Here is a 23,921-nt window from a genome sequence, read left to right on the forward strand (position 1 = left end):
AATTCTAGTGCACCTTTTGTCCTTCGATGACTGCGATCAGAGGCAGGTTTTCTTTTGATACCCTTCGCTAGGTAAAATTTTACATCATAATCTACAATGTTGACTTCTGACTTGTTGAAGATGATGTTTACGCTTCGGTGCAACTTCTCATGTGGGTCGAGGAAAGCATGATTTTCACCTTTGTTGTTCACTTCCATTTTCTTAGATTGGTCTTCACGAGCTGCAACAAACTGATGGTGAATTAACTGCACATTTTTAAGTAAGTCCCTTGACATTTTTCTTATGCATACATAGGTTTTTTCACTTTTGATGTCAAATCTGCGACATACAAAAGTAACCTACATAGTTGTTGATAACGAGAGGCTATGTGGCACTTCTCATCAACAACATTATCTATATCGAGAAGTTCAATATTTGCTTGTCTCGTCCATCTTTGCATTAAATATGACTCAGGTATTTCTTATATCTTCTCTTGATTAAGTGTCTTTAATGCATGATGACATAAAATTCCTTTGAATTCATACATTTTGTACGTGCATTTAACTGTTTCGCTGTCAACATTGTACGTAACATGTTCTTCTTACCTTTTTGGATGCTCTTTGCTCTCTCATATAATATGATATTTGTGCATATTCTCGGTTTGCATACGTCCTATGTTGTAATTCATGGCCTGTATAACCTCCTTCTTAATCCATTCAAATATAGTTAGTGTATACAGATCTGTAGGTCGTATTAATATTTTCATGCCCAAAGTTACAAGGCATGTGTTGAAGCATTTCACATCTTGTTCAAGCTCATTCTATCTAAGACCGTCTACAAATAATTTATATTGTTCCATGAAGCGAAACATTGTTAAACATGAATACAAGGTTTTCTTCAGTGTGGCATGCATAGATTAAGCTCTTTGTGTGCTTATCATACATGCACAAAAGTATTATTTTTCATATGCCAATACCCACTTCTCTTTGTCTGTATATAAATTTTGTAACCACACATAATCTTCAAGCTCATATATCTAAATCATTTCCTCTCAATCAGACATAAAAGTGACCTCGTCTACACTCTCAAATACATACCTTGTTAACTTTTTATCAAACCCTATCTTCTAATTAAATATGTGTCCTATGTTCTTTGCTGCATTTTGAAAGATATGCCATAAATATAAGTGAAAATGTGCATCTGGCCATACATGAGGCATTGCAGCCGCAATTGCATGATCACCATCTATAAGTACAACTTCAGGGTGCTTCCCATTCATTGTTTGTGTAAATATTCTGAATAACCACTCAAAGGTTTTTTTGGTCTGGTCATACAAAAAAGTGTTGCCTAATATGCAACTCTGTGAGTGATGGTTCACTCGGACAAACTGCACAAATGGCCACTGTTTAGTATTAATTTTTACTGTCGTATAAAAAATAAGCACATCATTGAAGCATTCATAATTTACTCTTGACTTTGAATCTGCCCAAAACATATTCACAACATATCCATCTTCATTCAGTTGCATTACACTAAAGAAATAAGGGTCTTTGGTTGATTTCTTCTGTAAGTAATCAACCAAAGAACATATTTATCCATTCTTCATGGTATCTGTTCTCTTCCTTCTTAAGTTGTTTCTTAGATCCATAGGTGTGAATGACATATTCTCGCGACCACCATCTATATGCGAGCACATATTGTATGTCTTCCTTGATTCAATGTTGGCGCTATCAGTTATTTCAGCAATTGTAGTATGTGCTTCAGTTACTTTACGATGTGACCTTAACATAGGAGTCATAAATGAAGTTGCTAATTCATGGTTATGATCATTGATTAAAGTACACACTATATATTTCCCATTCGGAAGTCTTCTTAACACAATTTTCGCTGGACAACCACATCTTTAATCTGGCTTGCTCCTTGTTGGATTTTCACTTGACTTCTTCCAACCTTCTTTAGAACATACATATGTCTTTCTCACCACGACACCATGTGAATTTTTTGACCAAGAATATCTTCTAACACTGAAGCCAAGTTTTAAGGCATAATCATTGTAAAACTTGTATGCAACTTCCTCTTTATTAAACTGCATTCCTTCTGCGGAAACAGAGTCAAGTGTACTATCTTGTATATTCTCAGTGCATGCACCTTTATCAAGTGTACTGTCATGATCGTCTACCTCTTTATTGAATTTCATTTTTTTTGCTGGAACATTCAAGTCAAAAGTGAATCCAATGTCTGCACCCTTCTTATCATGTGCATCATTAGTGCACATGTTCACTTCTTCAGGTGCATCATTAGTTCAAATGTTCACTTCTTTATAACTTTCCAATGATTGAGATACATCATCTTCACTGCAACCAGATGATAAGCTCACCACTATCAGAAGCAAGATATCAATTTGTGTTAGCCAGTGCATACATTTACTATGATTTATTCAAGATACATATAACAATAGATACTGATTAGTTAAGCAAGTAAAAAAAATGATTGAATGAATTACAATATAAAAGCAACATCGATTTGTTATTTGCTTATACTATGCATTGAGTTGTTATTTACCATGCAAATAAAAGAAACAATTTATCATATATGTGTGTTGACGATAGTGATTCACGTGACAATGATTTAATTATATATATGAAGCGATTTCAATAGAAATCACTAAATGAGCAGTGATTTGAATACGCAAATTCACCACCGCAAGCGCGCAATAATGCAAATTTTACACACATTTTAAAATCATACTATAAATATCTTGCAAATCAACACTAGAAAATACATAATATCTTACAAATCGATACGATAAGCATGCAAAAATGTAAATTCTGCACACACACATTTTAAAATCATACTACAAATATCTTACAAATTGACACTAGAAAACACATAATATCTTACAAATCGATATACATATCGCATAATATATTATAAATCGATACTATAATGCAACATAATAGCTTACAAATTTATATTAACAAACAAAATAATATCTCACAAATCGGTAGTATGTTACTACAACTGTGATTTGTGTTACATTGCATATACTGAGTGAATGGATGATACCGAATGGGGTAGAGACACTTTCTCGCATCTATAACCAAGCATTCTTGTCAACAAGTCCCAGTGTCTTACAAATATTTTTAAGTTTTCTATCGTCGAAAAGTGGTGTGAGTTTTGGAAAACCCTTTTTAAAATAATATTTTTAATCAAAATCAAGTGAAAGCCAAACAACAAAAATATAAAAATTGGCTTGCACGAGTGGTGGAGTCTGGGTCGATCTTAGGAAACGGGAAATACTTTGTATTCAACACAAAGTCTAAACTACTCTTTATTGCCAAAAAATAAAAGAATTAATTAATGAAAATAAACAAGAGAGTACTGCCTTATGCAGAGGGCTTAAACAAATAATTAAAGTGCCTTATTACAACCCAAATGAATTGAATTGAATTAAAAATAAAAACCTAATCTAAAAAGAAAAGCAAAAGTCTTCAGTGCTTGAGTCCTTGTGTCCTTTTATGTCCCTTTTAGGTTGAACACTTTTGTATGGTTTGATTAAGATCCCTTTGAGGGCTCTCTGAGGGCTTAAGGGGGCCTCAGAGGGTACTTCGAGGGTACAAAAAGAACTCTACCGCACATTCCAATGCTTTCCTGTAAAACACAAAAACAAAACACACAACAGACAAATAAATCTACAGGAAAATCAAAGGTAAATATGAAGAAAAACCACAAAAACATGAACCACTTAACAAGAACTAAACTACTAACATGAACTAACTATGAACTAACTTGTAACAACCTAATACTAAAAGACAAAATAGCAAAACTACCTAACTAACAACTCAAGAAACTAAATCACAACAAACTAATGGCTAACTAATTCAAGAATTCAAAAAACTAAAGTAAACTAAAAATCAAGAAAGCACTCAGCTGAACCTATCGACTAATTAAATAAACTAAGATTAACAAATTTATAAAAGAATAAGTACTTTACCTTTTGAAAATATTTTAAAAAATTACTTGCCTCCATTTTTAGAAAATGTGAAAAAATTGAGAGACGAGGCTCGCTCATCGGTACAAGGTTCAACCGTTCATGGCACTTTTACCAAGGGTAATTGAACCAATGATCGAATTTATGCCTTTGCTTTGCCTAAGAAACTATTCTAAGTCCTAACTGCACATTGAATCAGGCTTGTGCTATGAATTTGAACTTAAAAAATATGTATGCTTTTGAAGATATGCCATAAATTTGGATTTTCCAAGTGATTTTGAAATAGATTTAAAAAATATCTTTTTAAGAAATGGAAGAATTTGAACTTGAATTGAAAAATTGAAGTTGGATTTGATTTGAATTTGAAAACTTGAAGTTGAATTAAATTTGAGTTTGAAAATTGAATTCAGCTTTGAAATGAAATTCAAAATTGAACTTTGAATTGAAAATGACAAAATAACATTGAAGGTTTTGAAATTGAATTCAAAGTCAACTTTTGAAATTCAAAACCTGAATTGATTAAAAATCAAATCTGGAGTTGATTTTTGAATTGAGAATTGAATTTAGAAGTCAAATTTTGAAATTGAATTTAGAATTTAAAATTGAGATTAAAAATTAGAATTTAGAATTGAAATTGGAAAAATTGAACTTTGAATTTAAAATTTAAGAAGTAAAATCTGAAATTGAAAATGTAATTGAATTTGAAATTTAAACAAAAAATTGAAATTGAAATTGAAATTTTGGAAATGAAATTAGAATTTAGAATTCGAAATTCAAAATGAAATTCGAAATTTGATTTGGAATTAAAATTGAGAATTGAATTGAAATTCAGAATTAGGAATTGAAATTTTAGAAAGGAAAATTTGAAATTGAATTTGAAATGAAAATAGAATTCAAAATTTGGAATTTGAAAGAAATATGGAATTGAAATTGATATTTGAAATTGAAATGAAATTCAAAGTTGGAATTTGAAATTCAAAAATGAAAAGTTAGAATAAAAATCGGAAATTAGAAATTAAAAAGAGATATTTGAAATATGATTTAAATTTGAATGAAATTAAAAATGAAAATTGAAAAATAACCTTGAATTTATGTTTGAAAATAAAAAATGACTTCGAATTTTTAAATGAAAATTGTTGTTTTGAAAATCATTTCAAAAATTACTTAGAAATTTAAAAATGACTTGAAATAATTTAAAAAGAAATTATGTCATTCTGTCTTAAATGATGAATATGCTATTTCTTTGAAAAATTATTTGAATTTCAAGGAAAATTTCATACTTTATAGAATTAAGACAAGATTAATTTTCATATATTCATGACTACGGCCATAAATATAATTTAAATTAATCTTTATTTAAAATTCTAATAAAGACAAAGATTTTTTGCCTTTATAGAATTAAAACAAAATTAATTTTTAACATATTCATGACTAGAGTCACAAATATATTTTGAATTAATTTTTTTATTTTAATTCAAATAAAAGAAGAAAAGAGAATTATTTATGAAAGAAATGATGATTTTTGAAAATGACCTAAAAGTGTAGGTCAAATTTTTTTAATTATTAAAAAATAATAACTCTAAATATTATTCATATTTCGACTAGGGCCATAAATACAAACTTTACTTAGCTTTATTTATCATTTAATAAATGGTGCATGTGCCATTCGTATTTTCCATAGTGTATTTAGAAATAAAGAAAAAATAAAATGTAAGAAATTAATATGGAATTGATTTATATGCTCATTCATTCTAAGCATAAAATAAAAATTCTTATTAATGTAATTATTACAACCCTTGAATGAATTACAATAATTGAAAAGAAAAGAAAAGGGAAAATCCTTGGGATTTCTTCTTCTTCACTTCAGCCACCAAGAGAGGAGCCAAAGAGGAGGAGGAACACTTGAGAGAGGGAGGCCTTTACCTTCTTTTTCTTCTTGAAAAATTCGCCCCCATGGAGGCTTTTTATAACACAAGGTGAGGGCATTATGGGCATAGCCCATTTAAGATATTTTCAACCCCTTAGGGCTGATGTGGCAAAACTCACATGGGGGAGGGGTTGGCGCCAACCCCATCTGGGTTTTTTAGGTTGTTGAATGGGCAAAAGTGCCCTTTTGTGAAATATTTTGACACGTGACACCCTTTTGCAAGAGGGTGCCCATGTGAGTCTTTTTTTGTTTTGTAGATGGGCAAAGTAGACCTTTATTTAAAAATTTGACACATGGCATCACCTTGTGAGTGATGCTCATGTGGGGTTTAAAAGCAAGAGGGTTTTTAAAGGTTTGTTAAAAAAACGATTTTGATTTTAAATCTTGAAAATGCCAAGTGGCGCCCCTCTTTGAAAACAATTTTTTTCCTTTTGATTTTGAAATTAAGATAAAAAAAATAAAATATGAGAAATGAAAAAAGGAATTTAGAAATAACTGGATTCAAAAATCCAATTTTGATTTATAAAATCCAAATTGGGCAAAAACCAGATCCAGATTGAATTTTGAGAAATTTTGCAAAAATACTGATTTTAGATTTTGAATTTCAAAGATTATTTTTGAAATTAGGGGAAAAATGGATTTTGATTTTGAATTTGAAATCCCCAAATTGATTTTGAATAAAAAATGGTTTTTGATATTGGATCTGGATCTATTTTGATATTTCAAAATCCAAATTGAATTATGAATTGGATCTAGGGTATTTTTCAAAAGATTTTTGCAAAATGATGAATTTCAATTTGAAATTGAAATCCAAAGATTGGTTTTGAAATTAAGATAAAAATTAAATTTTGAAAAAGATCTGGGTCCAAGGTTTTGAAAAAGATTGAATCTGAATCTCGATTTGAAGAAAATTGGTTAAAAAGAATGGGAATCGAACTCTGAATATGGATTTCTGAAGAATTTGAAAATGAAAACCCCCAAATTCATAATAAAATTGGGATTTTGGATTTGGATCTTGAATCCAACTCAAAGGATGAAATTGGATCTTGGATCTAGATCATAATTCAAGAAGTGAATATTAAATCTCTGATGTTAGACGAAGCAGAGTTTAGAAATTGATTTGATTAAACTTCTGAACGGATCAAAAGGTGGATCCAAACTGAAATGGATCTGAAATGGTTTAATTAGATCCTGGATATCTGATGAGATATTCTAGGTTTCAAAGAATAAATTAGACTCTCAATATGGATTTCTGAATGAATCAAATGAAAAATCTAGGTTCGGAAAGAAATTAGATGCCAGATCCAACATTGGATCCAATATCTGAATTGAAATGCAGTGGATCTCGGATATTGATAAGATATTAGTTGAAGGAACTGATCCGAGTCTGAATTGGAACTTGTCTCAGTTTAGAAAAATGTCAGAAACAGTCTCCTGAAGAAATTTGTATTTTTTTTGTTTTCGCCCTGCAGGGATAGAAATACGGTATAGAACTGGTCTGAGCTAATTTAAACTTGATATGTTTGGAATGAACTGAATCTGAAGTCAGTTATACTCAAATGAACTAAATTTGGAGTCAAAACACTAGTTCAACCAGCTAGAGTCAGCTCGATTTGGACTGAATCGAGCTCAAATGAGCTTAAACAAAGGTCTGAGTGATTTTGAACTAGAACTGAGCTATTCCAACTCTTGGTGAACTTAGATTAGACTCACTGGGATGTGATCTAATGGATTTGATTGATTCAGAGATAGTTTGGTTAAGATTCGAGCTAAAATGAGCTTATTTCACTTGAAACAAACTAAATTAGCTGAAATGGTCAGAAATGTTCAGGATTCGCTCATCGCGAGCTCAGAGGAGCTAGAAATGACAGTCATTCTAACTTTTCTGAACTTGAGATGTGTTTGGTTAAACTTAACCGACGAAAGGTCTAAGGGTGACTCAGCGTGAAATGATAATTTTATTGGTCGAATGAGGTAGACTGGCCTCTAGACTGGACTCTATATCACCCTGCAGGGGGTTTGGCATCTGTGACTGAAATGTCCGGAGTGGACTTGAAAAATTTGGGGTGTTTAGAGAACCGTATGCAAGATGAAAAATTAACTAACAAACAATTGCCAAAGCATGTTGTATGTCATAAAAAAAACTAAATTTGACTATCTAAATCTGGAAATACACTATCTAGACTATTTCTAAGCTAAGCACTTAAGCAATGAATTAAAGAACAAGATTTGGTGGTCACTAATCTAGCAAAATTAATAATTTACCAAACTATTGATTCGACTTGATTCAACTAGGTTTAAATCTGACTAAACTAAGTACAAACTACTCCTAAACTATAGCTAATCATAATTGGATATAGACAAACGTGAATAAAAAAAAACTAATAGCTTAGCTACCTTAGGTCTATTCTAATTAATCAAAAAGTAACTAACTAATCAAGAAATAAACAGAGGGCATTAAACAAATTTAATTTCAAAAGATTAAATATCACAAGATACTGGCTGAATTAACATGCTAACTTGCTGTGAAAAGAAATAAAAAAATCAAGAACTAAACTGACTTCCCCCTACAATCGGTTGATAGCCGATTAAAAAAAAAATGATGATCTATGAAAAGGAGGGAGGAAGAAGCAAACCTTCGCGGATCACCTCCGATGGAGGGGTTGAGAAGAGAAGATGGTTGTTCCAGCTGCACACATGCCTCTCTGACGAAAAGCACGGTTGTCGATGATGGATTGGATGAGAAAAGAAGATAAAGAAGAAAAAGAAGAAGATGAGCGGGAGAGAAATCGACAAGGATAAAAAAGGAGGAGGAATGGAAGAGAGGGATGGTGCGAAGGGAGCTTGAGGCTCCTGGAAAAAATGTTTTTCTAGCCCTCAATGACTACTATTTATAATATAAAATTAGGTTTGTACATTTTCTATGAAAGTCTGGATAGTTTTCAAAAATTCTAAAAGAGGTCTCCTATAGAAAATGTGTTTTTCAAAAAGTAGAATTCTTAAACTAATTAAAACTCCTACTTAACTTTTCTAAACTAACTAAAACACTAATTAAAAATTTCTAAACTAAATAAAATACTAAAAAATGTAGGGCAAGCTTTGAAAAACATGATTTTTTTGATATTTCAATTTCGATGCAGTTTCTCAAAACTAACGATAAAAATGAGTTTCTAAAGTGATTTTATCATGGATCATGCATAAATAAAGAAGAGTAAAATGCGAATATGTATGTATGATAAAAAAGCCAACATCCACCTGCAATAACAAAATAACGCCTTAATGACACTCACGATGACATACGTTCTTCAACAATAGCATGATGACATGGAAAGGTACTCACGACGCCTTAATGACACTTGTTGGAATGTTTATTCATCATTGTTTTTTTCCATACTGCCTAACGAAAATGAAGAAGAATGAAAGATTGTAAAAAGAGATGGTCGACAAATCCTCCTATGACACCCACCAATGATCAAATCAGTCGATCAATTTATAGTTATCTCCACGAGGTAGGAACGAACCAAAAAATGTTTTGTAATATAAGGCAGAAACGAAAAGGCGACAATGTGTTTTAACACAAGTTAAAAACCAAGGCGGGAACCGAGACTCGTGGGAATGTGCAAAACTATTTACGGGAGAACATTTTCGCCAAACCATATCTATCTTACGGGAGGACATTTCCGTTAAACACATATCTATCTTTTTTATGTTATTTTAATATAAAATCATCATGGGTAACATTGACATATGAATTATCATGGATCCCTAGATATTCCACCATACACACCCGAACACACGAATTTGTGTTCGGAGGAGAACACACAACCCCCTCTCTTAGGTGCTTATCTTTCAAGCTGATTGGCTTATCAAAGCCAAAGCAAAGGGTGTGTTTGCATCAAGTGGAAAAGGGTGCCATTGGCGAGAAAAGCCACTCTCATGTTTGCTTTGCATCGTAGGGCCTGCAGAAATGACATGGGTGCCCGTGCATTTTTTTGCCAAAACTGCTCACTTTCTACACAATAAAAACCTGCACAAAAAAAAAACTTGGTTTCTTTTTCTTCTCTCATTTTCTTTTACAAACTTTACCTCGTTGTTTTGAGTTGAATTCATGCCCCTTAAAGTATGAACCCACATTCTTTTTTTGAATTTATAATATGAAGGAACTGCACTTGGTATGAAGACATGGTCGTACTGACTCAGTCTGTCATACTTATGGTCGTCGTATTGGCAGCATAAAACTCTAGGGCTAGAACCCCCTGCCCTGAGGCCTAAGCTAGGCATTGGCGACACTCATGAGAATCGAACCTTGACTGCTACTACGCCCACCCCCATTAGGCATGTCATTGCAACTTTAATTACACGTAATTGTCACGTCAAATTTACTCAATTAATTACTAACCTTCCAATTTGGGGCCGGATAAGGTAAAAGCGTACACTTTTTCTTTTTAACGCCGTGGATCGATGAGCCATCCATTTTCAGTTGGACGGTCGTAGTCAGACCAACATTTTTGTTCCCTGTGCATGGACTATTCCATACCTGATCTTGGGGAATTTTGTTAATTAAGAAACCAAAAGGCGTGAGGACACTTCTTGAAAAGCAGTGGATATTTTGTGATTAAAAACAGATGATGGGCATTTGGAGAGTAACAGCAGAGATAGGTAGCTAGATATTGATGCCTAAACTACTTTCACCAAATCATTTTCCAGGAGAGGTTGAAATGTCAATTATAACCGCTCTGCATCGGCACCCGGATATGAGAGAGAGAGAGAGAGAGAGAGAGAGAGAGAGAGAGAGAGAGAGAGAGAGATTGTTGGTATCGCAGAAAACGATTCAGAGAAGAGAAATAGCAAAAGGGTAACAAGAATTGGCTTGAGGGACGATGGATATGATGGTGGGAGGCGATGCTTGGAAGGCTCATGCAGCCATGGCACTTGTTCAGATCAACAATGGTGTGTACCACGTTGTCACGAAGGTGGCTCTCAATGTTGGGATGAATCAGGTGGTCTTCTGCGTCTATAGAGACATGTTGGCGCTGGCCCTGCTCGCCCCCTTCGCGTATTGCAGAGAAAAGTGTGACTTCTTTCCAGGTTTTGCTTGCCCTTTTTGTGGTTATAATTTCTTCGTTTCTTGCGGGGTTTCCAAATGAAAAGAGAAGGGCGTGCTTAATTTTGCAATTCGCTTTGTTAAGGGTTCTTTTAATCATTCGAATCGGCAGTTGGGGAGTTTTAGAGTGGGACTTTTGCTGTTTGCTCGTAACAGATTAACTCAATGATAAGAAAAAACTATGGTTTTTTGAATTTCATCGTATACCCTCTCTTTTGGGGTGTGCTTGGATACAGCCATTCATCCCAAAGAGTTGGAATTGTGATTTTTTTTCTAAACTGAACCTTTTTCAGAAGTTAGTGCGCTCAAATCACCCCCTTAAGATAATTGTTTATGTACCTTTTGATCAGAGTTACCGGAAGCTTCTTAGGTAGGTGGGAAGCTCGCTTCCCAGAAACTGGCTAGCTTCAGAAACTTCATGGGAAGCTCGATTCCCCACGCTTCTTTTATGCTTCTCATACACATGGTGTATCCATATTATATACTTTTCTCACGTTTCTTTTCATTTTTTCATGTATTTTCTCTCAGGCTTTCACTCACTTTCCATGTACTTTCTTTAAATTGGTAGCCTTCATTTAAAAAAAAAAATGTAACTCTTTTACAGAAAAATCATGAAATATAAGAATGATCAATTTTATTTTAGTTTTTATTTGTTTCTTGTTTGATTTCATATTGCTTTATTTTTTATTCATATTTCTCTTTTAAATTGAAACTTTTCTTCCCGCTTCTTATAAATTTTAAAATGCCTCGCTTCTTGCTTCCGCTTCCTAGTTTGACAACCTTGCTTTTGATTCAATTATTTTTGAAGCGTGCTGATCAAATCTCTCTCTCTCTCTCTCTCTCTCTCTCTCTCTCTGTGGTTGAGTTGGTTGGCCCTACGTTGCCTACTCCTCTGACTGTCTACTTCTTGATCATGACGCGTTCCTTTATGGCTGCTTCGATATCTCAGTTCTCTTCATTCTTTGTTCAGCTCCTCCTCTTCTGTTGCACTCTCTTTGTTGGCGGGATTCTTGGTGGCGATGCATTAGTGTCGCTACCGCCTACGACCCTCTTATAATCTGTAGTCGTGTCAACCATATTTGCCATTGTGATTGGGGTGGTCATCCCTCGCCCTTCGACACCAATAAGCTCGGCCCCTGACCGACCAGCTTCACATCTCATGCTGCTCACGATGGACTGGACAAATGTATAGATTTATTAAGGTATCGGGAGTGTCATGAGAACATAAAAGGGAAGCAGGTTTTAACGTGGTTAGGCATCAATGGCCTACGTCCACGACAGAACGTGTTCTGCGATAGCTATTATTCATACTATCATAGGAACCATCTACAAGGGCACGATAATATACAAGCCAAAGAGGCCAACTACACAAGGAAACAAAGTTACAATAGGAAGAAAAGACTGAATCCCATCACCAAGGGATAGTTTCTATCCTGAAGGCACTGGTGGAGATAAGCGTGATCTAAAGGATGATCCACCCATTAAGATAACTTGAACTCCCCCTCAAGTTGGTGCATTGATGTCAATCAGGCCCAACTTGCTTGTTACCCTTTGAAAAGTGTCTCTACCGGTACAACAACAAACAACAACAACTACACCTTCATCCCAAAACAATTGGGGTCGGCGATATGAACCAAAAAAGAAAATCATTCTGGGTCCTCCACATGAATCCTTCTCCTCCCAATGCCATGTCCTCGGTGAGGTTCAAAGCATTCATATCCTTTCCTATCATCTCCATCTAAGTCTTCTTAGGCCTACTTCGACCTCTTTTGACTAATATATTTTTCCATTTATCCATCCTTCTAATTGGAGCATCATTAGGCCTTCGCCGAATATGTCCAAACCACCGTAAACGATTTTCTCTCATCTTATTTTTAATGGATGCAACGCCTACCTTCTTACGTATCTCCTCGTTTCGAATCTTATCTTTTATTGTATTTCCACACATCCATCGAAACATACACATCTCAGCTAAACTCATTTTTTGAATATGATGTCTCTTGGCCGCCCAACATTCCGTACCATATAATAAAGCGGGCCTAATTGTCGTCCTATAAAACTTTCCCTTCAACCACAATGGCATTCTACGATCGCACAACACTCCAGTTGCACTTTTCCATTTCATCCACCCAACCTTTATCCTATGGTTTACATCTCCATCAATTTCTCCATCATTTCGAATGATCGATCCCAAATATTTGAAACAGTCATCCATCGATATTTCTTGCTCGACAAGCTTCACTACACTCTCATCACTACTGCGTTGCTTACTAAACCGACATTCCATATATTCTGTCTTACTCTTACTCAACGTAAAACCTCTTGCTTCCAATGTCTGTTTCCATAATTCTAACTTAGCATCAACCCCAACTCTAGACTCATCAATCAAAACAATATTATCAGCAAACAACATACACCACGACACATTTTCTTGAATTGATTTCGTAAGCTCATCCATCACTATAGCAAATAGGAAATGGCTTAATGTAGATCCTTGATGTAACCCAACTGTTATAGGAAAATTGTTTGTCACCCCTCCACAAGTGCGGACATTGGTTACCACTCCTTCGTACATACATATATTTAATTATACTAATGTACTTGAGAGTTTTATAGGACGACTGTCGGTAACCTTAGTAAATATATCTGCCAACTGCTCTTTGCTTCGAATGTAGGGAGTGCAAATGACTTTGCTTTGGATTTTTTCGTGGACAAAGTGACATTCGTCTTCTATATGCTTTGTCCTTTCATGAAATAGCAGCTTGATTGTCGCAATGCATCTCCATGGGTTCGTGGTTGGTGATGCCCATGTCCTTCAGCAGGGTCTTGATCCATATGAGCTCACACGTTATAGAAGCCATGGCTATGTACAACGTTGGATCTGGCTACAACATTTTATTTCTTGTTTTTTTAGGTGACTAGGTAATTTCCTACAAAGGTGCAATATCTTGATGTGGACCTTCTATCATTTGGATCTCCTGCTCAATCAACATTGGTATATCAAAAAATTCTTGTGTGACCGTTTTTAATCAGGATGCCCTTTCTTAGGGAGCCCTTCAAGTACCTAAGTATCCTGTATGAGGTAGTCTGGGAGCGTGCATGAATTGGCTGATTAGGTTCACCGCGTGTATAATATATGGTTTGGTGACCATGAGATATATGAGTTTTCCCACGAGTCTCTAGAAGCTTTTGACATCCTTGACAAGTTCCCTGTCTTCCCTGTCAATCTTTCGATTCAACTCGATGAGGGTGTCAATTGGTTTGGCCCAAGCATTCCGGTTTCTTTTAGTAGGTCCAAAGTGTACTTCCTTTGGTAGATGAAGATGCCCTTTTCTGAATGGGCGACTTTGATGCCTAGGAAATATCCGAGTTGCCCCAAGTCCTTAATCTCAAATTTGTGATGTAGATGGTCCTTCAGATTCCTTATCAGGGTAGAATCATCCCTTGTGACAATGATGTCGTCAACGGTTCCAGATGGGCTGGTCTTGGTGCACATAGAGTGTTCAACAGAACTCCTTTCGAAACTGGATTTAGTCAAGGCATCACTGAGCTTGGCGAACCATGCTCTTGATGGTTGTTTGAGCCCATATAGGGCCTTCTTGAGTTTGCATGCTAGATTTTTGTCTTGTTTCTTTGGATGTCCTGGAAGCAACTCCAAGTAGACTTCCTCTTCTAGATCACTATAGAGGAAAGTATTTTTGACGTCCAATTGGTACATTGGCTACTGTTTGTTCGCTACAATGGATAAGAGAATCCTGATAGAGTTCATTTTGGTGACTGGGGCAAAGTACACCTTCAACATGTGTATTTCGCAACCAATCTCGCCTTATATCTTTTAATGCTTCCATCGCTATGGTACTTGATTTTGTATGTCCACTTGCATCCCATTGCTTTCTTTCTCGATGACAGAGTCACTATGTCCCAAGTATGGTTCTTTTTTAAGGCAGCAGGTTCTTCCTCCATGGCCCTTCTCTATACTTGCTATGATTTGGCTTCCTGGAAGGTGGACGGCTCGGTGGTAGAGATATGATAGATAGGCTTGAGAGAATCCATCTAGGGTCACTTTGTCCTCGATGGGTACACCATCGACATGGAAGCACAATAGGTGTAATAGTCGGCTAATCTGGGTGGTGGATGATTGACCCTGATGGACCTCTTGACTTGGGTGTCCCTGATTGGATTGGGATCAGGGTTGTGCTCATGTTTGTTGCCTTCCTCTTGGGTCACTTGAGTGTGCTCTTGGTCAATCAGTGTTGCCACCCTGCAGGGATTTGATCTGTGGTGTCAATAGCAGGGAGGATGGGTATGGCGTGGCCTGTAAGGTGCTCCCCCTGATTGTCATCATCAAAGAAAAATGAGTCCCTTTCAGTGAAATGTGGCTCTTTTTCAAAGAAGTGAACATTGCAAGAATAGTAAAGTTTTTTTGTTTCAGGATTGTAGCACTTATATCCTTTCTTCACATACGAATATCCCAGAAGATGCACTTTGTCGCCCATCTCTCAAGATTGTCCTTGTCCTTTTCTTGGACATGGACAAAACATTTGTATCCGAAGACATGGAGGTGAAGAAGGGAACTCTTCTTTCTCTTTAGAAGCTCCACTGGAATTTTGAAGTCCAATGGTTGGTTGGGTAATATATTCACAACGCAACATGCAACTAATATAGCATCTGTCCAATAGCTCTTGGGCCATGTCACCTGGGTATGGGTATGGAGGGTACGACACGACAAGTTCGAAAAAAGTGGGTACGGGGACACGACTATATACATAATATTTTTAACTAAAAGAAAAAATAATAACATTTTAAATGTAAAAGAGGAAGAAGGGGTAAAATGAAAAGAAAGAAGGGGTAAAATGATTTTTTTTTTAAAGTGGGTGTTTTAAAAATGTGTATGTTTGAAAAAATATAAAGGGAATCTTTTGGTTATTTTTACATAAAGGAGGAAGAAGATGATATTATGAATACAAAATGGAGTAAAAAGATTTTTTTTTTAAGAATATGAAGATTGGCAAGGGCCTCAAAATAAAAAAGGTGGTGGGAAGGGCACCAACTCTCTCTCATTTCTCTCGCTCCGCAAGGAACAGGGGCGTAGCTAGGGGGGGGCAGGACTGGGCTGTAGCCCAGTCCTAGCTCCCCAAACAGTTAAAAAAGATTTTTTTTTTTAAAAGCCCAGTCCTAGCCCTGCCCTGATTCCATATGAAATAGATTTTTATCCATTTTTTAGCCCAGCCCTTACTGCAGCAAATAGTTTGATTTGTCCATATGAAATAGATTTTATTAATAATTGTAGCCATTTTTTATTTTATCTCAATTTTTTTTTCGGGGGCGCGCTGCCCCCGAACCCACGACTATCACACAAATATATATATTTTTCTACACCCCTGTTTGCCCCCCCCTCACATGAATCCTAGCTACGCCCCTGGCAAGGAAGACATGGAGGAGGCGGATGCGACGACGACGACAATAGGTATGGGCCATTCCTTCATCTCTCTCTCTCTATCTTGTTTCCCCCTCCCCCAACACCTCTGGTTTAACTCTCTCTCTCTCTTGTTTCCCCCTCCCCCAACACCTCTGGTTTAACTCTCTCTCTCAAGTGACTTTGCAGTCATAGAGAGAGAGAGAGAGAGAGAGAGAGAGAGAGAGAGAGAGAGAGAGAGAGAGAGACGGTCTGCGTCATTCTGCATGAAATATGCTCGGCTTTGCGCATCCAACAAGTTGACACCATTTGACTCATGCCATCTATCAATCACCCTCTTCGTGGTCTGACCCTGAAAAACAACACCCTTAGGGCAGAGTATAGCTATGCAGTTATGGTGTCTTGTCAACTTGCTCAGACAATAGGTTAGTAGGTGTAGAAGGGAGCAACCACCTGTGGAGAGAGAGAGAGAGAGAGAGAGAGAGAGAGAGAGAGAGAGAGAGAGAGAGAGAGAGGACGGCTGCACAGAAAACTTATCTCGTTACATCTTAGATTAGGGCTTCTCTCTATATTAAATAGAGAGAGGCTAAAAGGAAAAATTACATCTAAGTCCTTATGAGAACAAAATTTCAAAAGACCTCTAATATAAAAGAACTTAAACTAAAAACCACCTATTCTCAACACTCCCCCTCAAGCTGGAGCATAGATATCAATCATGCTCAGCTTGTCACAACATTTTGAGAAATTTAGCCTAGCAAAAGGCTTTGTAAACATATCTGCAACTTGGTCTTCCGACTTTAGGTATTTGGTAGTGATATGACCAACTTGAATCATATCTCTTACATAGTGGCAATCAACCTCAATGTGCTTTGTTCTCTCATGAAAGACAAGATTGTTTGCTATATATGTTGCCGCTTTGTTATCGCACATCATGGTCATTGGAGAGGAAACCTTCACCTGGAGATCATGAAGAACAATGCGAACCCACACCAATTCAGCAGCTGTTTGGGCCATAGCCCGATATTCTGATTCTGCACTCGACCTGGAAACCACATTTTGTTTCTTACTTCTCCATGAAATCAAATTGTCTCCCCAAAACACACAGAATCCTGTGGTAGATTTTCTATCTACTACAGATCCAGCATAGTCAGCATCAGAATAGGCTACTATCTCTAGAGTTCCACCTTTCCTGAACAATAACCCCTTTCCAGGAGAGGATTTTAGATATCTGAGAATCATTATGGCTGCATTCCAGTGTACCTCAGTTGGTTTGTCCATAAACTGGCTAACTTTGCTTACTGCTAAAGCAATATCCGGCCTGGTCACAGTTACATATAATAGCTTTCCTACTAGGGAGCGATAGCTTTTGCTATCAACTGGTTTTGACCCTTCTTCAAACAACTAAACTTTATGGTCCATGGGAATATTTGCGGGTTTAGCTCCCAACATGCCCGTTTCCTTTAATAAGTCAAGAACATACTTCCGTTGAGACAAAACCATCCCTTCACGGCTCCTAGCAACTTCTATACCCAGAAAATACCTGAGTGAACCAAGGTCTTTTGTAACAAAGTGTTTTTGAAGATGAGCCTTTGTAGCTTTAATAGCTTTCACATCATCTCCTGTAAGAATGATGTTATCCACATATACCACCATAACAACTATGCCAGAGCTAGTTTTCTTTATAAATAGTGTATGATCTGCTGCTGATCTATTAAAGCCAAAGCTTGACATCACTTCAAACAACTTTTGAAACCATGCACGAGGACTTTGTTTCAAGCCATAAATCGCCTTTCTCAATCTACACACCTTCTGACACTCCCCCTCAACCTCAAATCCTGGAGGTTGTTGCATGTAAACGGTCTCAGATAGATCCCCATATTGAAATGTATTTTTCACATCTAATTGGCACAAGCTCCAACCATGCTGAACAACTACTGAGAGAACAAGACGGATGGTACCCATCCGTGCAACAGGAGAAAAAGTTTCAAAGAAGTCAATACCATATGTCTGAGTATACCCTTTCGCTACTAATCTGGCCTTGTACCTTTCAATAGAACCATCCGATTTGTACTTTATTGTATATAACCATTTACATCCGACAATGTAAGCATCTGCTGGGGAATCAACTAGATCCCAGGTATGCTGAGATACTAAAGCATTCATTTCTTCTTGCATAGCCAGCTTCCAGCGATTATCAAGTTCTGCCTGTTGCTAGTTCAGAGGAATAGTTTCAGCAGATAAGGCTGAAATAAAAGACTTCATCTGATGTCCAATTCTGGCATGGGAGACAAAATGAGATATGGGATATAAGGTACATTGTCGTGTCCCCTTTCGTAGAGCAATAGGCCTGTTATCATCATCCTGAAGATCACTATTGTCAGTAGAACTTACCTCAGGAGAAGAAGAAGATGAAGGCTCTTGCGGAGGTGGAGCTCTACGCACATATACCAATGGAGGATTATTAAATCTGGAAGAGGATGAAGTTTGGTTCGGTAATAAGGGCACAAATTCCAAAGGAAAAGGAGGTATAGGTAATGGAAAAGATTCAACTGGATCAACCTACAGCGGGGAATCGGAAATAGAGTAATATGGAGAGGATTCCAAGAAAGATACATCCGCACTGACATACTCTCAGCGAGAAATAGGATCATAACATCGATAGCCCTTTTAATTTTTTGGATAACCTATAAATATGCATTTTGTAGCTTGAGCGACTAATTTATCACGGTCAGAGCCAAGTTTGTGTACAAAACAAACACATCCAAATATTTTTGGTGAGAAAGAAAAAAGTGGGGCATTAGGTTTTAGGATATGTAATGGAATTTGATCACCCACAAAAGACGAAGGCATGCGGTTGATCAGATAGCAAGCAGTGGTAATCGCATCACCCCAGTATAACGCAGGAACATTGGATTGAATCATAATGGTCCTGGCAACATCAAGCAGGTGCCGATGTTTGCGCTCAGCCACCCCATTTTGTTGAGATGAATAGACACAGAAAGTTTGTGGTTGGATGCCATGATCTTGGTAAAATTGTAACAGACCTTTTGATTTAAACTCGAGAGCATTATCAGTGCGAACAATCTTGACAATAGATTCAAACTGAGTTTTTATTTTAAGAATTAAAGATTTGATAATACTTGGAACTTCAGATCGTTCTTTTATTAAAAATACCCATGACAACTTAGAGAAATCATCAACAATAACAAAATAATAACGACACTGAGTCCTAGTAGGAATCTTACTAGGACCCCATACATCTGCATGAAGAAGTTCAAAAGCTTTATTACTAGACTGACTCTGACTCGAAGGGAACGAACTTCGATGATGCTTTCCCAACTGACATGCTTCACACTGAAATGATGTGGTGGAAGGAATTTGAGGAAAGACCGAACGAAGCTTTGACAAAGAAAGATGACCAAGACGACGATGCCACTGAACAGGACTGAATGAGTGTTCCACTGCAACATGAACATTACCCATTGGATGATGTAGATAGTAGACTCCATTTTCTTCATAGCCTCCACCAATCTTCTTCCTCGTCAGCAAATCTTGAAAATGACAACCCATCGGATCAAATATTACTCTACAGTTTTGCTCTCTTATAAGGCAACTAACAGAAAGTAAACTTTGAGGAAAGTTTGGAGCATGAAGAACATTTTGCAACTGTAATGAAGAGGATATAGAAATATTTCCCTGACCAACGACTAGGGAGGAACTCCTATCTGCTAATGAGACTCCTCGATGAGCATTAATATCCTTTATATCTGAGAAAACAAGTGAATTTCCACACAAATGTCTGGATGCACCAAAGTCAATAATCCACTTACTGTCAGTAGGATGAAGATGATTTCCGGTTGAATAGGCAACACCAGCTACAGGAGGAGTGAAAATGGAACTCAAAGGACGAAGAGCTATCAACTCATCATATTCAGCACGATTGAGGGTGATACTACGGTCACTTGCAGAGATATTCTCCTGTACGTTTGTTGTCTCGATAGTAGTAACATTTGCTTTAAGAGTATATGACTTTGATGAAGAAGAGGTTGGCCGACCATGCTTATCCCAACAACGATCTTCTAAATGTCCAGATTTTCCACAGAATGTACATTGAAGCTTTCCTCTACCTCCCATACCACGTCCACGTCCTCGTCCTCTGATATTCTGAGTATTTCCACACCCATAACCAGATGAGACAACAAGAGCAGATGATTGTGTCACAGGCTGAGATTGTGGCAGAGAGATCGCAAGTCTACTCAGACGATTGTATGCATCAGCAAGAGTGGGAACATCTGATCCAGTCAACATTTGAACTTTTGCAACAGAAAATTCTGAAGAAAGACCTGTAAGAAAATGAGCAACCATGGTTTGTTCTTGATGATCCTTTTGCTTCGAGCAACAAAGAGGCCTGTGAGCATGATGCAGGGCAGGACCCGATTGGGTCCATCGTGCCACCCGATCTGCCACAAAGGGCAAATGAAGGACTTCGCGCATATGACTCACTTGCAGGGACGGAGCCACGATGCAGGGAGGTACCCCTGCGCACCTACTACGTCAGGCGTGGTGGAGCTCGCATGCCCCAGAACCAGCTGCAAAGAGAGACTGACCCGGATCGTGGGTCGGATCCAGATCTGGACCCACGACCCGATCCAGTAAACAGCCTTTAAAAGGCCCTACCTAGGGTTGCGTGAGGCAGAGAAGTTTGAAACTCCAGCCGTCTTTACCTTCTGCATTTTTTTCCTATTCCTATTCCATTGTTACTTGCTTATTGTTTTTTTTTCAGTTCATTCCTTATTGTCAGTTGAATTTCCTATTGGTTATTGGAACATTTATTGTTTTAATAAAGATTTCAGCCACATCGATTCACGGTGGGCCATTGTTTATTCCTCCTCCACGCTGCTGCATCAAAGTGGTATCAGAGCCGCCCCTTCTTCATCAGTGAGATGGCTCTTGAAGCAGGGAACGATCCGGTGCGAGGCGAGGAACGTGAAGAGGCCGGCAGCGAAGACCCACTATTGCGAGTCATGGATGTGTTGACGAAGATCCAAGAAAACATGCTGCGAATGAGTAGGGATATCGCCGACCTGTCAAAGAGGATGGACGGGTTTGAAGATCGCGTGACAGCGCTCGAGAAACCCCAACAGCCGTGCGCAACATTGTGCGCAGGCCTCGGCGAGGGCGCAGCAGCAGGTTCACTTCCCTGTTTTACCGCAACCCTACCGATGACGCAACACCAACAGGGTCGAAGCCCCGCGTGCCTGCCGACGACAACCCTCGCCCCTGATCTGAGTCAGGCGCAACAACCCCAGGGAGCCCCGATGAGCAGCAACCCCCTGGTAACAGCCCCACCATCGAAAACGCGCCTCCCTGCGTTGGGATCGCAGGTAGGACTGAACCAGCAGGACCCCAGCCATGTGCAGGAGACACCTGTTGGTCCCAGCGAGTGGTCGCGCGTACCTGGGGCTATGCTGCAGGTCGACCCAAGCTTGCAGGGTCCCAGCTTTGCGTTGGGCCCACCTGCAGGTCCGACCCCGTGGCAGGGCACCACGCGCGATGCGCAGCAATGGGACTTGGGTCGGCACGGCCCCAGCGTCACGCTGGGTCCATTTATGGACCCAGGTTCGTCTGTCCGACCCAGGGGAGAACCATCTCTCCCTCCCGATCCCGCATGGAGAGGCTCCGAAATGATACCTCCACGAGCGGGAGCGGGCCAGACCCATTTGGAGGGACCTGATATCAGAGGGTCCAACTCGGCTTTTGTTTCAGCAGGGCACAGGCCCGTTTCGTTGGGACCAACCCTTGGGTCCCAGGGAGCGGGTTTGGGTCTAGACCACCCTTACCCAGCCTACCTAGTTGGTTCAGGTGCGCGGGCAACCCCGAACCAGAACCAACCCAGTAATTTTGACCTACAAAGTAGATCTCATGCCGACCCTAGCCCATATCGGACCCGGACGGAGCTCCAGTTTGGATTTGAGCCGGGTCAAAACCAGACCCATAATCTCTTGGATCGGGGATCGAGTTCAGACCAAGCCTATTATCCCCAAAACTCGAACCTCGATCCTTCCCATCCATATCTGGGTCCGACGAGTAGTGTAGGAGTGGGCCCGATCCACATCCCATCGGGCGAGTCAACCCATCCACATACCCATCAAGCCCCATACCCATACCCAAACCAACCTGTTTGCCCAAACCTGACCCAAAACCCAACCCAATATCTGGCCCAACACCTTACTCCTAACCCACAACCATATTATACCCATTCTACCCGTCCGGAACCAGAACCTCAACCGAACCCTCCCCCGAACCTTGGACTTCCCGTCATTCCAGTACCACAATACCGGCCGCAGATGGTGCCCGCCCACGGGCAAACCCGACCGAGGCAATGTCAGCAGGAACCGGCGCGCCCCGACCGCCGACCCCCCATCGGGAGAGTTCGACAACACCAGCATCCCGGCGAACAATACCGCCATACGGGCAATGAAGCAGCATGGGACGACGACATTTTCTGGAACGAGCATCCTGCAGGAATAGTGGAGCCGCGACAGCAGAGACCACCAGACCACTCCTCCACCTATGGCGTGAAATTGGATCTTCCGGAGTTTGCGGGGCGATTCGACGCGAAGCAGTTTTTCGACTGGTCTTATGAGTGCAGTTCTTCTTCGACTATCACACAGTTGCTGAACATCGTCGTGTCTCGTTAGCTTCTACACGATTGAGAGGCCTAGCACAGACATGGTGGGTGGAGCTACAACGATCAAGGGAGCGGCAAGGATTAGAGCGCGTACAGTCGTGGGAGGAAATGCAAAGACTGATGCAGTCAAAGTTCGTGCCTTCGGATCACGCCGAGCGAGCCTACAAGGAATACCTGACCCTGCGCCAAGGTTCCCGAACTGTAGCCGAGTACACCGCGGAGTTCTATCGTCTTTCCCTGCGAGTGCAGATCGAGGAAACAACTCGTCAGCAGGTCACGAGGTACATTTCGGGTCTTCGCCCTGTTATCTCTGATGATTTTAGTTGTGTCACAGTCGAAACATTAGATCAAGCCAGCAGTTATGCTATGAACATCGAGGACAAGCTGAAGCGGAGACAGGAATATCGGACGACCCGTAATGAGCCCTCTAGCCGACCCAAGCCTAGTTTCCCAACCAGGGGAGCAAGCTCCCCTAGTGATTCAAAACCTAGGACAGACCTTAGCAAACCTGACTAGTCAGGTCCAGCTTTTCACACCCGGTCCAAAGCCAAACCTACTGAGTCGACTTTTCGTTGTTTTAGGTGTCAAGAGTTAGGACATGTCGCGTCCAAGTGTCCGACCATGAGCAAGAACACCCATCTGGTTGAAGGGATTGTCGAGTCTGCAAGTGAGAGTGATAGTGATGACAATTCATTAGTTGAGGTTGAGGATGAGAGGGGAGTTATAGAGTTCGACGGCAACGTCGAAAGTTTGTTGTCCATCCGTCATGTGTTGACCACACCCCGAGAATCGGCCCTATCGAAATGGCTAAGG

General features: G+C 39.0%; 1 protein-coding gene across 2 annotated transcripts in view; it reads left to right on the forward strand.

Annotated features, from left to right (window-relative positions):
• The first annotated feature begins 10,603 nt into the window (after window positions 1-10,603).
• LOC149822161 (WAT1-related protein At4g19185-like) overlaps window positions 10,604-23,921 on the forward strand; it is a 53,914-nt gene continuing 40,596 nt past the window's right edge. For both annotated transcript variants that reach the window (XM_089980161.1, XM_089980162.1), the window contains exon 1: window positions 10,604-10,968. In XM_089980161.1, the coding sequence (XP_089836287.1) occupies window positions 10,778-10,968 (191 nt within the window). In that variant the 5' untranslated portion in view covers window positions 10,604-10,777. The remainder of the gene's footprint in view (window positions 10,969-23,921) is intronic.

This window comes from Nuphar pumila, chromosome 11 (genome assembly GCF_984573655.1).
Source record: "Nuphar pumila chromosome 11, dmNupPumi1.hap1.1, whole genome shotgun sequence".
Taxonomy (NCBI): domain Eukaryota; kingdom Viridiplantae; phylum Streptophyta; class Magnoliopsida; order Nymphaeales; family Nymphaeaceae; genus Nuphar; species Nuphar pumila.